General features: G+C 40.5%; 1 protein-coding gene across 1 annotated transcript in view; it reads right to left on the bottom strand.

The window, feature by feature from the left end:
• cdh22 (cadherin 22) overlaps positions 1-12880 on the bottom strand; it is a 69662-nt gene extending 56782 nt beyond the window's left edge. The window contains exons 1-2 of the mRNA XM_022769587.1: positions 12650-12880; positions 2838-3132 (exon numbers count right to left, since the gene is read on the bottom strand). Coding sequence (XP_022625308.1) covers positions 2838-3132; positions 12650-12880 — 526 coding nt within the window. The remainder of the gene's footprint in view (positions 1-2837; positions 3133-12649) is intronic.
• Positions 12881-13089: the final 209 nt, after the last annotated feature.

The raw sequence follows: 13089 nt of genomic DNA, 5'->3' as shown, positions 1-13089 counted from the left end.
CAACATTCAATCACCCATGCACTACAAATTTGATTTAAGGCTGCAATTTCATTAGCCGCACATTTTCCACAGGACAACACAGAGCTCGGGCCCTCACACTTCATCATCATCTTTGCCACTCCTGTTTTATTTGCCCTCTCTTCTCCTTTTTAGACTGTGTATACAAGTGTTATTTTTGGCACGAGATGCTAAGCAGACAAACAGACAGACAGATAGGAGGCCTCTGCAAAAAAAAAAGAAAAAAAAAGAAAAAAGAAGTGGGAGGCAGTGGTGGAGGCTGTAAAGCTATGACAAAGACGTGCACTGGGAGACATGACAGAAGTGATAAGTAAAAATGAATACGCCTCAGGCAGTGGACTACTGATTACTTCTTACTATTATGGCCTCACGTTTTCCACGGCAGTTCGCTGCATGGCTGGCCATAAAACACCACAGTGAGCATATCACTTGTGTGGCTAATGCTTGCAACCTGCTTCCATCACAGCATAAAACACAACCCTGGATTAGATCAAAGGAGCTGTGTCCAAATTACATAAAAAGTACTGATTCTTAATCAGGCCTTGAGTATATGGTGCATTCCGAAAGAAAAAGACAAAATTAAGTATACAGCATTAAAGGTGTCAGCACGCTTATATGATCAACATCATTTTTGTGGTGTTAATGAACATTACAATGTACAGAAGAAATCGAGGAGCTACTCACATCTGGAACAAATTAAAACAAATTCAGGATGGTATTTTGACACAACTAGGGACATATCACAAAAACAAACAAATTAACAAACTGACTATTAAACCTTTGGAGAAACATTTTGTCTTAAAAGGTAAGGCTGGCGTTTTTTATATCAGTATTTATAGCAGCGGGATAGTGTGTGTGGGTTTGACCCAAAATTAACAACAGTGTTTATGTATATAATAATAGTAATTAAGAAACATATCACTCAGTGTAATGGTGCAGTTCACTGATGTGTTCATAATAGTTTGTTGACAACAACAGAGGTCTATGGCAAAGAGAAATAAGCTATCAGGCTTTGGTTACACAGGCAGGGCTTGTTAGTAGGGTCAATTCTGTTCTGTCTGATCTGCTGACAATATGAGAGACATAGAATATGACAAGCTTTATCCTCTGATACCAAATTCAACTCGGAGACAAGTGATATTCCACCTATATGCTAGCGAGAGACATGTGGCTGTCAAGCTGGTCTGTCCGGCACCTTTTTTATTTTTTGTTTTTTTCTTTTCACTCCCTTCAGTTATTGTCATTGTGCTTGTGACCTTATCACTGACATGCCAAAAAGATAATGCTTGCCTTAGCTGACGTGCAACAGGAGAACAGCGGAAAGAAAAGACACAGGGAGAGGGCAGGAGAACGCCTGACTAAGCAGTAGCTGTTACCTCATTAGTGCTAGTGTTCCACAACAATGTTTAAAACATGAACTGCACACTCATTTAGTGCGTAATTTGACTGAGGTGCAACAGGGTCGAACAAGGGGTGGGGGCAGCCAATGTGGAAAGGTCTTGATCATTTAGATTGCATTAACTGACATTAACTAAGCGTGAGCTCTATGACTCCATCGCTCTCTTTCTTGAGGAGATAATAGCTCTCGCTTCCCAAGGTTTTGCATCTTTTTCTAAAACTCCGCCTTATTCCTATTCTCTTTATCTTTCTACTGTTTTTGCTATATTTCAATTGCTCTGTCCCTCACACTCCCTCTGCCTCTCGCTCTCATTCTCTCTCTCAGACACACACACACACACACACAGACACATGCACACACACACTCCATTCAGTTTTTTTATGAGAGCACTGTAGGCAGAGATGCCCATGGTTTGGATCAGGCTGAGGAAGCAGGAATTAATTCTAATCAGGCTTGAACAGGGGAGAGCTATTCCATTTTTCACCACTCCTGGAGTCAGTCAAACAAGAAGCACCCCCACCTCTGCTACATATGCATAGACACACACACACAGAGACACACAAATGCACACACCCCCATCACACACAACAGTCTGGGCACACATGGTATTGTGATATCGCTTGACAGCTACACAGAATTTTGTTTATTAAACATCAGCTGCGTCTTTGACATTAATACCATGCAAACGAAGCCCCTGACACCCTCATTCACCTGTCTTTTCCATTTTGCTGAGAATTTTGAGCAGCCATGGGACGCTGCTAATACTCTCGCTCACAATAAAAACATGTTTGTCAAGATTAAATGCATTGTGGTTTTAATGTGAAAAGCCTGTATGAAAATGTGGTGTACTCTCACGATTATCTACTCTTCTGAAGTGCCTCTCCTCTGCTCCTCTTTCCTCCATATTGCCCCTTTATCATTTGCCTCAAAATAGTGTGTCAGAACACAGCCACTAAGCTCATCTGGGAGAATCGCAATTCGTCTACCTCTCTTTTCTTTATATGCCTCCGTCTCCTTCATTTTCCATCTCATTGCTACCTACGGGTCAGAGCTCTGACACAGTCCACGTGGGGATCCTCCTCAAATGTCCATTTCACCATTGTACTTCTTTGTCATCCACAGTGAATTCACTGACTCCACATCTATTTTCATCTAGCATCTCCTATCTACTTTTCTTATTTCCATCTCCACTATGGGGGAGAATTTTAGCATATTGCGCTTTTTGGCAGTTTCTACTTTCCCCCCCGAGCCCAGTACAAAGCATTATGTTATAGCCCATACCTATGCATCATGGAAATAGCTGTAATATAACTGGTAATTCTGTACATTATGTGCACCTTTGGGCCATCCTGAGCTCAAAGCCTCAAACAGTTATTAAGATGTAACCCTGTCTGATTGCACTAAATGTTTCTTGCCTTACCTATGGGTGACAGCTCTGCCACGCTGCCGATATAGGGGCCCTCCAAGAACTTGGGCTCACTGTCGTTTATGTCCTGGACCTTGATGACAAACTCTGACTCTGGTTCAAGAGGGTCATTGGAGAGCCGGTCCCGAGCCTGAGCCCTAAGCGTGTAAAAAGCCTTCTCTTCACGGTCTAGTCTCTCTGTGGCATGGATGTCTCCTGTTAGCTCATCAATGATGAAGATGGTACCTGCCCCTTCTCCAGAGATAGTGTACTTGATGTTGCCCTCACCTTCGTCCGAGTCTGTATGGATCTGTAAATTGAAACAAAATGAATAAAATTAAAAAATTAACCTTTTTGCTAATTAAAAGTACCAATGTATCAACTGCAGCCCAAGACAATATTTGTAATGGATATTATATTCAAAAAATTATATATTTGCAACATCAGATATTGTTTTGGAATGTAAAAAGTATCACCGTGACATCAGTTCCTCCAGAGACTGTTGCATTATGGGTTGTTTGTAGCCTTAATACTGCTAGGCTAGCTCATTTATAGTGTTTGTCAGTCCAAAAAGTGTTTATGATAGCCAGTTTAATCTACAGGAGTTTCTGATCGCTTGTGTGGCATATTTTGTGGCCACTGAGGAAATGAATTTCTGATGAGTGAAAATGAGTCAAAAGCATTAACATGTCTTTACTGCATAAACTGACCTGGGACTGAATCATCTTTCAAACAGCCATGAATTCCTGCTGTCACATGAAGTCACAATGAGGCATTCGTAAAGTCAGTATGAAAAATGCTGACAGCCAGAGAAAATCATCCTGATTGCTTCAGGAGCCTGACACGACAATGTGCGAATACAAATGTGGGATTTGCGTTCGGCTTTCATTGAATTATTTCCTGTTTCACTTTTTTATGAGAGGAAACGTTTAATTAATGAATAAATTGTAAATTGTATCTTTGAACAGTATCTTTGGGAACCTTTCCCTCCAGGATTAGTGTGTATTTGGGATTTTGATTGGGGCCAACAGTGTGAGTACATTTGAAAGCAGGCAAAGAAACACTGACCAATAGATGGGGCAGACCAAAACTGGTCACAGTATCACCTGGTAAGGGTAATAAACCAGGAGTCAGAGGACGGCTAGAGAAAGATCACGACTCCATTCACATCGGATGCCAAAGGTTATCACTGAACCAAGACAGAGGTTATCATCTTCCCGTTATATATAACCACTTGTTATCACAGGGCCAACATCCACACTTAGATCACATTCACTAATAACTAGTAGGTGGACCTTTCAGTCGAGACTTTTTGTCACACATTTTGCATCAAAGTTTCTATCTAGTTTGTGAATATTAATGGTCTGTGTGAAAAATGACACTCATTCTTAAGCCCTGTCCAAAAGATATAAGTACCTTTCTTCCACCTATTACTTATCTTTTTCCCCACATAGCAATAGCAGCCTAATGCCTTCTCTGAGCTCCCTATAGACCAGCCATCACCATCACTGTGAAAAAAAAGACACCACAGTTCGAGTGATGATTTACACCTTTTCTGCACATTGTGCCCTTCACAGGATGTGACGCCCAAATTAGGAGATCAAAGTCATTTCAAAGATTGTTAAAGGTAGAGACATAGTGGTGCCGGTGCTGAAAAGTGAACTTAAAAGAGCCCTTATAAATCAGAGCTATATTTCGCCCCTAATGTGATTAGAAGACATTCCAGAGGCAGTCATAGGAGTAGCACTGGTCCCCCATCCCAACCTCCCCTTTGGCTCTTTAGTGAGCACTAGACCTCTCTCTCTCTCTCTCTCTCTCTCTCTCTCTCTCTCTCACCTTCTATCTGAAATTATAATTCAGAGCTGTCTATGCAGTGTAACTGTGGTTCAATCTACTGAGCAGACCAGGGGAGAGGGGAAATCGCCCTGGCCTCCCTGGTTAATATTTTATTAAGGCTTAATTAAATACAGGCTCCTATCACCCTTGCGGGGGTTTTCATTAAGTATTTGTCGTAAAACCATGGAATAATGCAAGCCTGTGCCTTGATATTGCTTCCCTCATCCATTTTCCCCTCCTTTTTTATCTATATGCTTTTGCCTTTTCTCACCATTCTGAATCATCCTGAAGACAAATACAGGAAAGAGTCAGAGAAAATATACTGCTGGATACTTTGGCGGTATCAATATTTCAGTTATAATAAAAGACGTTTCATTGGTCCAAACTGTGAGAGTTATCCAATAAAAGTGTGCATACTCATGCTCCACTGGATATGTTTCCCCAAGACACTCTCTCTCTCACTTTCTCTCTGTAATTCCCAATCAGATTCTACAGACAAGAATGTGTGTGAATGTGTCTTGTCGTCATGTGTTAATTAAACTGTACAAACGCTGGCACCATGCAAGCAAGTTCCTACCTGCTTCCTACCAGTTTGCACACACACATGCACACACGCACACATAGATAGTGAGTTCATCATTCTGCTAGGATGATGCTATTCCTCCCCCCTCAGGCTGGATATACCCATCCGTCTGTCAGTCTATCTGCACTGGAGTGATTCAAGTTGGCAGCTTGAAAAACACATACACTACGCTTAGCTAAGTTGTTCTCTGCAAACTAAAGGTCAGAGCCAGGACGTCACTCGCTTAGCAAAAAATAACCAGGAGCGCAAACGTGCCCTTAACAAATTTACATGAGAAGATGATTGGAGAAAACACAAACTCTATTACTATTTTAGAGCATAACCAAGAATCATAGCTGCTCCACTGGTCAAGTTTTCTGAGCTCACAGTGTTACGGAATAGGTAGCTGTGTCGCTGGATCACTACAGTAATATGACGATGGTAAAATATAGTATCTCCCCCTTTTGGGCATGATCACTGATAGTCTTTGGGTTGGTCAATAGTATTGAAAGAAGCGTATAAATACCAAAAATATACATGTACACAAACACCATAAATGTTATACAGCTTTCGATGATCGCACCGCTCCCCACCCCGCAGCCCGGAGAGGTGGTAATCTAAAGTTTGCAGTTTCCTCACTGACAGGTAACGGCAGCTTCGTTCAGCTTGAGTTCAGTTGCAAACAACAGATTTTGGTAGCGACCCATTTTCACAGCAGAGATAAAGTATCAAAATGCATACAGGATTTCAGGAGGCCACTCTAACAGCATAAGTCACTTCCATCAGTAAGGACACAGCAAGTACAAATAAGAGTGTTTGGGACATACTGAGCACATGAGTGGACAGCAGCAGAGAGGTGGATTTTACTGCGTTTGCAGTTTGAGATATTTTTATAGCTATTATGGTACTTTCTTCAATAGTGAAAATGGACCACAATTGGAATCCATTTTTACAGGCTGACCACAACCACCGATCCCAGTTAATGAAGAAAAAAAACATTTTTACATCCACCTTTCAAGGCTGCAGGGAGAGAGTTTTTACTCAGAATGTAGTATGAGTAATAGTGTACGACTTATTCAAGTATGCACCTGCAATGTAGTTAAATTTAATGGCACAAGCACACATTTTCTTACAAATACACAAAGGAGGATGCAGGCAAAACAGATCAGTCCAGTATGGATTCTCTGCAAAGTGTGAAAAATATGATACACAGTGTGTACTAGAAGTTGTAAATACTGTACTACAGCCTTGCCATTTCTCATTACAGTTACTTAAACTCTAAACCAATCTACGCTTGACATTATCCAGCACATTTTGAGAAGGATTTTTTAGGTCTGCTACCCTGAGAGAGATGAGTGGTAAAATACTGTATGAGGTGAACGGGACAGGCGCACACTTCTCTTGTAAAAACATTAAACAACAGTTAATTTTTGTCGTTTGGCTCGTTTGTTTGGACCTCTAATCAACACGGTCAGCAGTTGGAGCTGCAGCAGAGGGTGTGAACATGCAGCTCATGGAGGCAATTATGGTACTTTAAATACAAAACTGCTAATAGCTAAATCAGCACATTTTAATAATGTTTTAAAGGTTAAAAAATATATGCTAAAAAAAAAGCAGCGGAAATGTTTCAGTTGCAGGTTTAAGCTTTTTTCCTAAAGTTTAGTACAGAAAGTTAGCACAATACTCTTGTGGCCATGCGTATGTTAAAAGAGTTATTAGTTGCAGTAATCATTCCACCTTAACTTGGCTCAAACTGCTGAAGCTTCATAAGAGCTTCCGCTCAACTATGGAAACAGAACAAGAATGTGGATTTGCTTCATGGCCATTATGGACAGAATGATTACAGTGACGAAAAACCTTCTCAACATACATATGGCGTAGGAATATAGCAGTTTAGCAAATTGTTATAAGACTGGTTAGGAAAAAAATGTACCTACTCTTTGAACTTACGCGGATTTGTCACAGTAGCTTAGCAGTTATTATGATTCAGTGGATGTCTTAAGTTAAACAAGTAAGTAGTAGTTAGAAATGCCTTAGGGTTTACAGTGGAGGGTGACTCAGGGGAGAGTGAGGTTGTTGATGCCCTGTCAGATTCACCTTTGGGTCATAACAAAGTGTCTGGCTGTCACTGTAGGCTAACCTGCTGAAGGGGATGACATATGACTCAGAAGCGGTGACGGAAAGTCTCCTTCTTATTTGGTAGTCAGCTCTTTTGAGTTTGTACATTAAAAGTGTGTTAAAGCAAAAACTCCAAATAAATGCGACAGAGCGGTTTGAAATAATTGGGTGTTGGAAATACTGACTTTTAGAAATTTATAACATCTGAAGAACCCATAAGTTGCACATGTTTCTAATGACAAGCTTAACAGTAGAACGGAATAGAATAGCGAGACATTTGTGGAGCAGGATTTTACATTCGCAGTGGAGATAGCAGAACGTGGGCTGCACTGAATCCTTGGTTTATTGAGGGTTTCAAAGCAGGAGCAAATTGGCTGTCTTATATTTAAGTCTGTGTAATCAGGAGTAGGACTGCCACATTTCACTGCAGCTTGTCAAGCTCTCTGATCTTAACAGCTTCAAAGTGTTAACAAGGTGACTGTATCAGAGACAGCCTAGGTGGAGACAGCTACGGGGAAGGAAGGGTACAGACCATGGGAAACTGAGCCAGAGACAAGAGGGGAGACTAAATGGCAGCATAGTGGAGGGGAAAAAGAAAGAGAAAGTCAGAGGGACTGGAGAAATTAAAAATGGGGTGAGGGGGTGTTCGGGTTGGGATGTTTAGACAGAAGATAGAGGATGGACGTTCAAAGATAGGAAAGTGCCATACAGTAACATGGTAAAAATATAATTTCAAAATAATTTCAAAAGACGAAACAGAGTAAACAAAAGGTTTTCTTGTCCTCATAAACAGGAAACGTGGCTCCCTAAGACACCATGTCCTAACAGCTCCACAGTTTGTGTTTTTTTTTTTTTTTTTTTTTCAATCCCTCAGATCTTAAGCTGTTTTGTTCCTCTTTGATGACAGCCTTGTGATGTTGTTACAATTGGACCTAGATCTGACTAATTATAGCTTGGATCATAACAACAAGGAGAATTGCTTTAACAGGCATGGTACATGCATTTTTCTGTTGTCTGATTGACTGGCCAAACACTTTTTCCTCTCATTCTTAAGCACACACATCATGCCACCCAACATTACTCAGGTATCGCATTCAACTTACGAAACTCTTAAATACTTAACAGATTAAATATTGTAATGATTTGCTACTATTCCCCTCTTTTATTTATTTTATTTCTTTTAACAACCTGGTTTTCACTAAAATTTTAGAAAACAAGAAAGTAAAATTAAAAAGAAATTCATTATTTTACAAATCACTGTGGGTTTTACTGTATGTTCAACAGCACACCAAACCTGCTGCAGCCAAACTCAGACATACGCCATAAATCAAACTAATGTTCTTCAGAAGAAAATAGACAATTTGGTGAACAAAAAAGATGAGGCCATCTGTTTCATTTGGCTTCAAGTTGAATGCAGAGAGTTAAAAAGGGACAAAGAAGCATCTTGCACTTGGACTATACCAGCACTTTTTTCACTGTTCATGCTGAGACGGTGTAAGGAAAGCCATGCCAGATACATTCATAAAGATCAGAGAGGATGGATACAAAAACACTGTGAAACAGTACACAAAACTATCCTCTTTTTGTTGAGGGAAAATAAAAGCATGGGCACCTGTTACATACAAAGTTCAACTCTCTCTCTCTCTCTCACACACACACACACACACACACACACACACACACACACACACACACACACACACACACACACACACACACACACACACACAATGGATTCATTTCTGACAGCTTTTGTCATAATGGAGGAGAGAGAAACATGACCGAGGAGAGGAAGAATGTGTCATTTTTTCCTCCTTTACTACCTTTAACAACAGCCATTTAGGATTATCTAGGCTCAGCAGCAACTCTGTCTCGCACAAAAGTTCACTTCCAGCGTTTTCCCAGTTCCGTTCCTTATATTACAACACTTTTTTTTTTGAAAAGCAGTTGGCAAGAAAAAAATATAGTTGTTGGATCATTTAAGTCCACAAGGATTCATTATCTAAATGTACCGACCAAAGCTGCCAGTTTAATGTCATGTGAGTGACCATTTTATTGGTAAATCTGATTTCATTAGCAGAGTAGTGGCAGCCATAGTGTGAGACAGGGCAAGCTTGGCAAGTTTGCTGAGTTGGGGTAAAGTAATATGAAAAGAAAAAAAAAAAAGCTTGTTGCAATTATCCAGTACAGAGGAACACTGCTTGGCTTTAATCCTCTGCTGCTCAAATTAAAGTGTTGATACCAAAAATCCAGCAGAGTCTATCTGCGTGTGAGTGTGTGAGAAAGAGTTACACACATAGACACACACAAACACACACACACACACCATTAATAGCACTGATAGCACTGGCCTGTGTCCTAGTCACATGAAGTGCAATAACTTTAGATAATTTTATTAATAAAATCATCTCTCTTCTCCCTCCTGCTGTGTCACTCCCTCAAGCTCCCTTCAACTCTTTTATATCAGTTCACTGGCTTCTCTGGCCCCCTGTCCTGTAATGAATCACAAGTGAGTGCATGAAGCCTTCTTAATTCTAAGTCTCCCTTTGCAGTTTTCCCTCCTCCTTCATTCCTTATCTCGTGTATCACTGCTTTCTCTGTGTCTATCTCTCTGTCTCCCAGCAGACAGACAGCGCTGCCTGTTGGCTTTGTTGTTGGTCCTGCCAGCAGGAATGCAGCACAATCACAATGGCAGCTACATAATGGCCAAAGGATAATTATTCTATAACACCCAGCCCTGCTGTGGAGAACATCTACATTTATTTGCAAGAAGAGAGCGATCAATATATGCAGATGCGATATTAGCTGGTAAATTGCCATGTCTAAATGATTAGGAACAAGGCGATCACATGATTGATGTGTGTGACTCATCGCCGAGTCTCATGCTGTCTGCATTAATATTCTGTCTTTTTACATCACGTCCTATGTAAGGCAATCGAATCGTACATGCCGTCCACTCTCATCAACTCACTGAGGTTCATTCGAGAAACAGCTGATGAATGGGATGAGAAGAAGAAGAAGAAAATGGGGGGGGGGGGTATCCCCAAATCCACTTGTAAGACAGAGATGATTCGCTAAAACAGATTTGATTTGACATATACTTATTGTCTTTCATTACATTAGAAAAATAGCGCTCCATGAGCACATCTCCGGTGTCAAAACATTGTCCTCAGTATCAAAGAGGAGGGCATAGCTGAGGCTGTAATCACTGATCAATTCTTTGTTACCAAATACTTGCAGGAACTAAGGAGGCAGAGGAGCTAAAGAAAGTCGAAAGTCGAAAGACATTGTGTTTACTGTGTTTCCACCACATCTAAAAAAAATTTAAAAAACACTGCAGATTGGACAAATTGGGTCTGATAATGGATTATAAAAATAACGGCAATGTTTGAGACACAGCTTTCACATACACCAACACAACAACACAGACATGGTGTAATTTTCCGGACGCAAAGAAACCATGTGGAAAAGGAGTGTGAAAACTCCAAAGCGCCTGCCTCCTTGTTGCCTGTGAATGAAGCTGTAGGAGCCCGGAGGCTCGTGTTTGACCAGCGAGAAACTTTCTGCCCTGATAGTTCCCTGATAAGTATAAACGTGCATAGTTAAAAAGGCAGCTAATGACGTGATGGAGGTTTAAAGGTCACAATAAGTGCTTATCACCTCTTTTTTCTGTTCATTTGTCTTCAAGTAAAGCTGATGCAAAAAAACAAAACAAAAAAAAAACTCTCAAATTTACATGTAGATGTGGACCAGTTTCAGACAGCCTGCTCCAAACTTTCTTTGAGATAAGAATTCTTTGAAATCTTTGAAATCTTTGAAATCTTAAAGTCTAGACTTAGGGAAGCTGCTTCACAACAAGCTGTTCCAGTGGTTCACATTTGGAAAGGTTTTCATGTGCAGTGTGAAGTACCCAGTTTGTGAGAAGCCGAAACAGAGTGGATCAGAGAACAATGAGGCTCCTGTTGTTAAATAAAAATAAAGATAGGAACATAGCAGTGAAACAAAAGTCAGAACCACAGTGACTCCCGTGTTGCCCAGGAGCTACAAAGCTTCTGTCGGCTGAAAGTGGACTCCCTTTTAAAGATGAAAGATTTGCTTGAGCTGCATGAGGTCACGTGTGTGCCATGCCTGCCAGAGCAAATGCGTGCAGCACAACTTAGTGAAAAAGTGAAATTTAGAGCTTTAAATTTTTAATGCACAATGTCTTTGCAGTAGGAAAGAGTTTCACTGCTTGTTTACAGATGATAGAGGATCTTTCAGAGCTAACTCTTTGCAGAAAACCACTCGGGCCTGATTTTTATCTTTCCTCGTTCTTAAACCCATCATGTCATGGTCTTGACCTCAAGGGCTCTGTTATTTCATGCAGGTGAAAAGCTGGCAGAGGAATAGAAGAAACTAAAATGCAAGTATTGTTGAATACAAGTAAGTTTTTATCAGTTGTGACAGCATGACTGGTATTGTTTTCACCTTTTGATTCAGTGTGTGTTTGTGTTTGTAAGTGTGTGTGGTCCCGGGGATCCCTACTGTAGCAGGAACTACCACAGAGGCGGTTTTAACGTTTATATGTCCGTTGACGCATTTTGTGACCACGATAGCGTTACAACTGTGGAAGATACCGTCACAACACTTCATTTTCTGCTGTGTATACTGGAACATTGTGGGGGGCTGTCAGTTTAAGCAATCATATAAATGAACAGAGTGTCAACTGCAACATTCTCATGCACTTCTAGTATATACAATAAAACATGACTATCTCAGTGTAACCTTTTGTATCACTGCAGTAGATAAAAATATAAGCAGCAGACAATCATAATGGGGACCTATTTCATTGTAGTACAAAGTGCAGCCTAACTGGAGAAGTTTTATTGTTATCTCAAATGACTTTATACTTGTCTCTACTATGTTTAAAAAGCATTCTAAGATTTTGTGTAACTCCTCAAACAGTAAACTCATCTATAAACAGATGTCTGCCTTTGGAAGCCCATTTGTGTTGCTGTATAACTACTGTATATTTGGCTGCTGTGCATTTACTCAAGGATTTGAACAGTTTTCACCACTGATTTGATTGGGACTTTAATTCTGCTCATTATAAAATGTTTCCTACTATGCAGAGCAGTTGCTTGCAGACATCTGCACTCATTTTACTACAGCTTTGAAATTTGTCATACAAAATCCCTTTGAACATTGTCTAGAGTAATGGCAGCGTTAGACTTGACTTCTTCTTGACTGAAGCTCAACTACATCAGAGGCAGTTTTTTTTCCTTTCAAAAGCAGCTCAAGGAATCAACATTTATTCATAAAAAGGTCTTACCTTTCCGACATATAGCGGCTCCGTGCCCGTGTACTCCTCCACCACAAAGAACTGGTTCCAAACCCATCCCCTCTTAACTCTTTCAAGTGACGAGGGTCCTTGGTCCTGTCTATTCCCTCTTGAGGTTGAACCACTAGTCCTCGAGGCCTCACACCAGTGGAAACTACAGCAGCTAAGAAGACCTAGTGCTGCCAACAGTGTACAAGCTCCTGTTGTCCAATAAGGAGCCATTACGATTTAAAAATGAAGAAAACAAAAAAAAAAAAGAAGAAGATATCCAACCTGGGTCTACATGTAATATAAAAGATACATGCAGACAGGAAGAGTTTTTCAATCGTAGCTTTACACCGAATAAAACTCCACCAGGGCAAATTTAAAAGGTCTTGGTGTGAGAACCTGAAAGTTAATCCATGGGATCGCGAATCAATCTGAAGTTATCT

The sequence above is a fragment of the Seriola dumerili genome, unplaced genomic scaffold (genome assembly GCF_002260705.1).
Source record: "Seriola dumerili isolate Sdu_G_001 unplaced genomic scaffold, Sdu_1.0 BDQW01004171.1, whole genome shotgun sequence".
NCBI lineage: Eukaryota > Metazoa > Chordata > Actinopteri > Carangiformes > Carangidae > Seriola > Seriola dumerili.
Note: the sequence above shows the minus strand (reverse complement) of the source record. Positions and strands in the feature narration are given on the sequence as shown.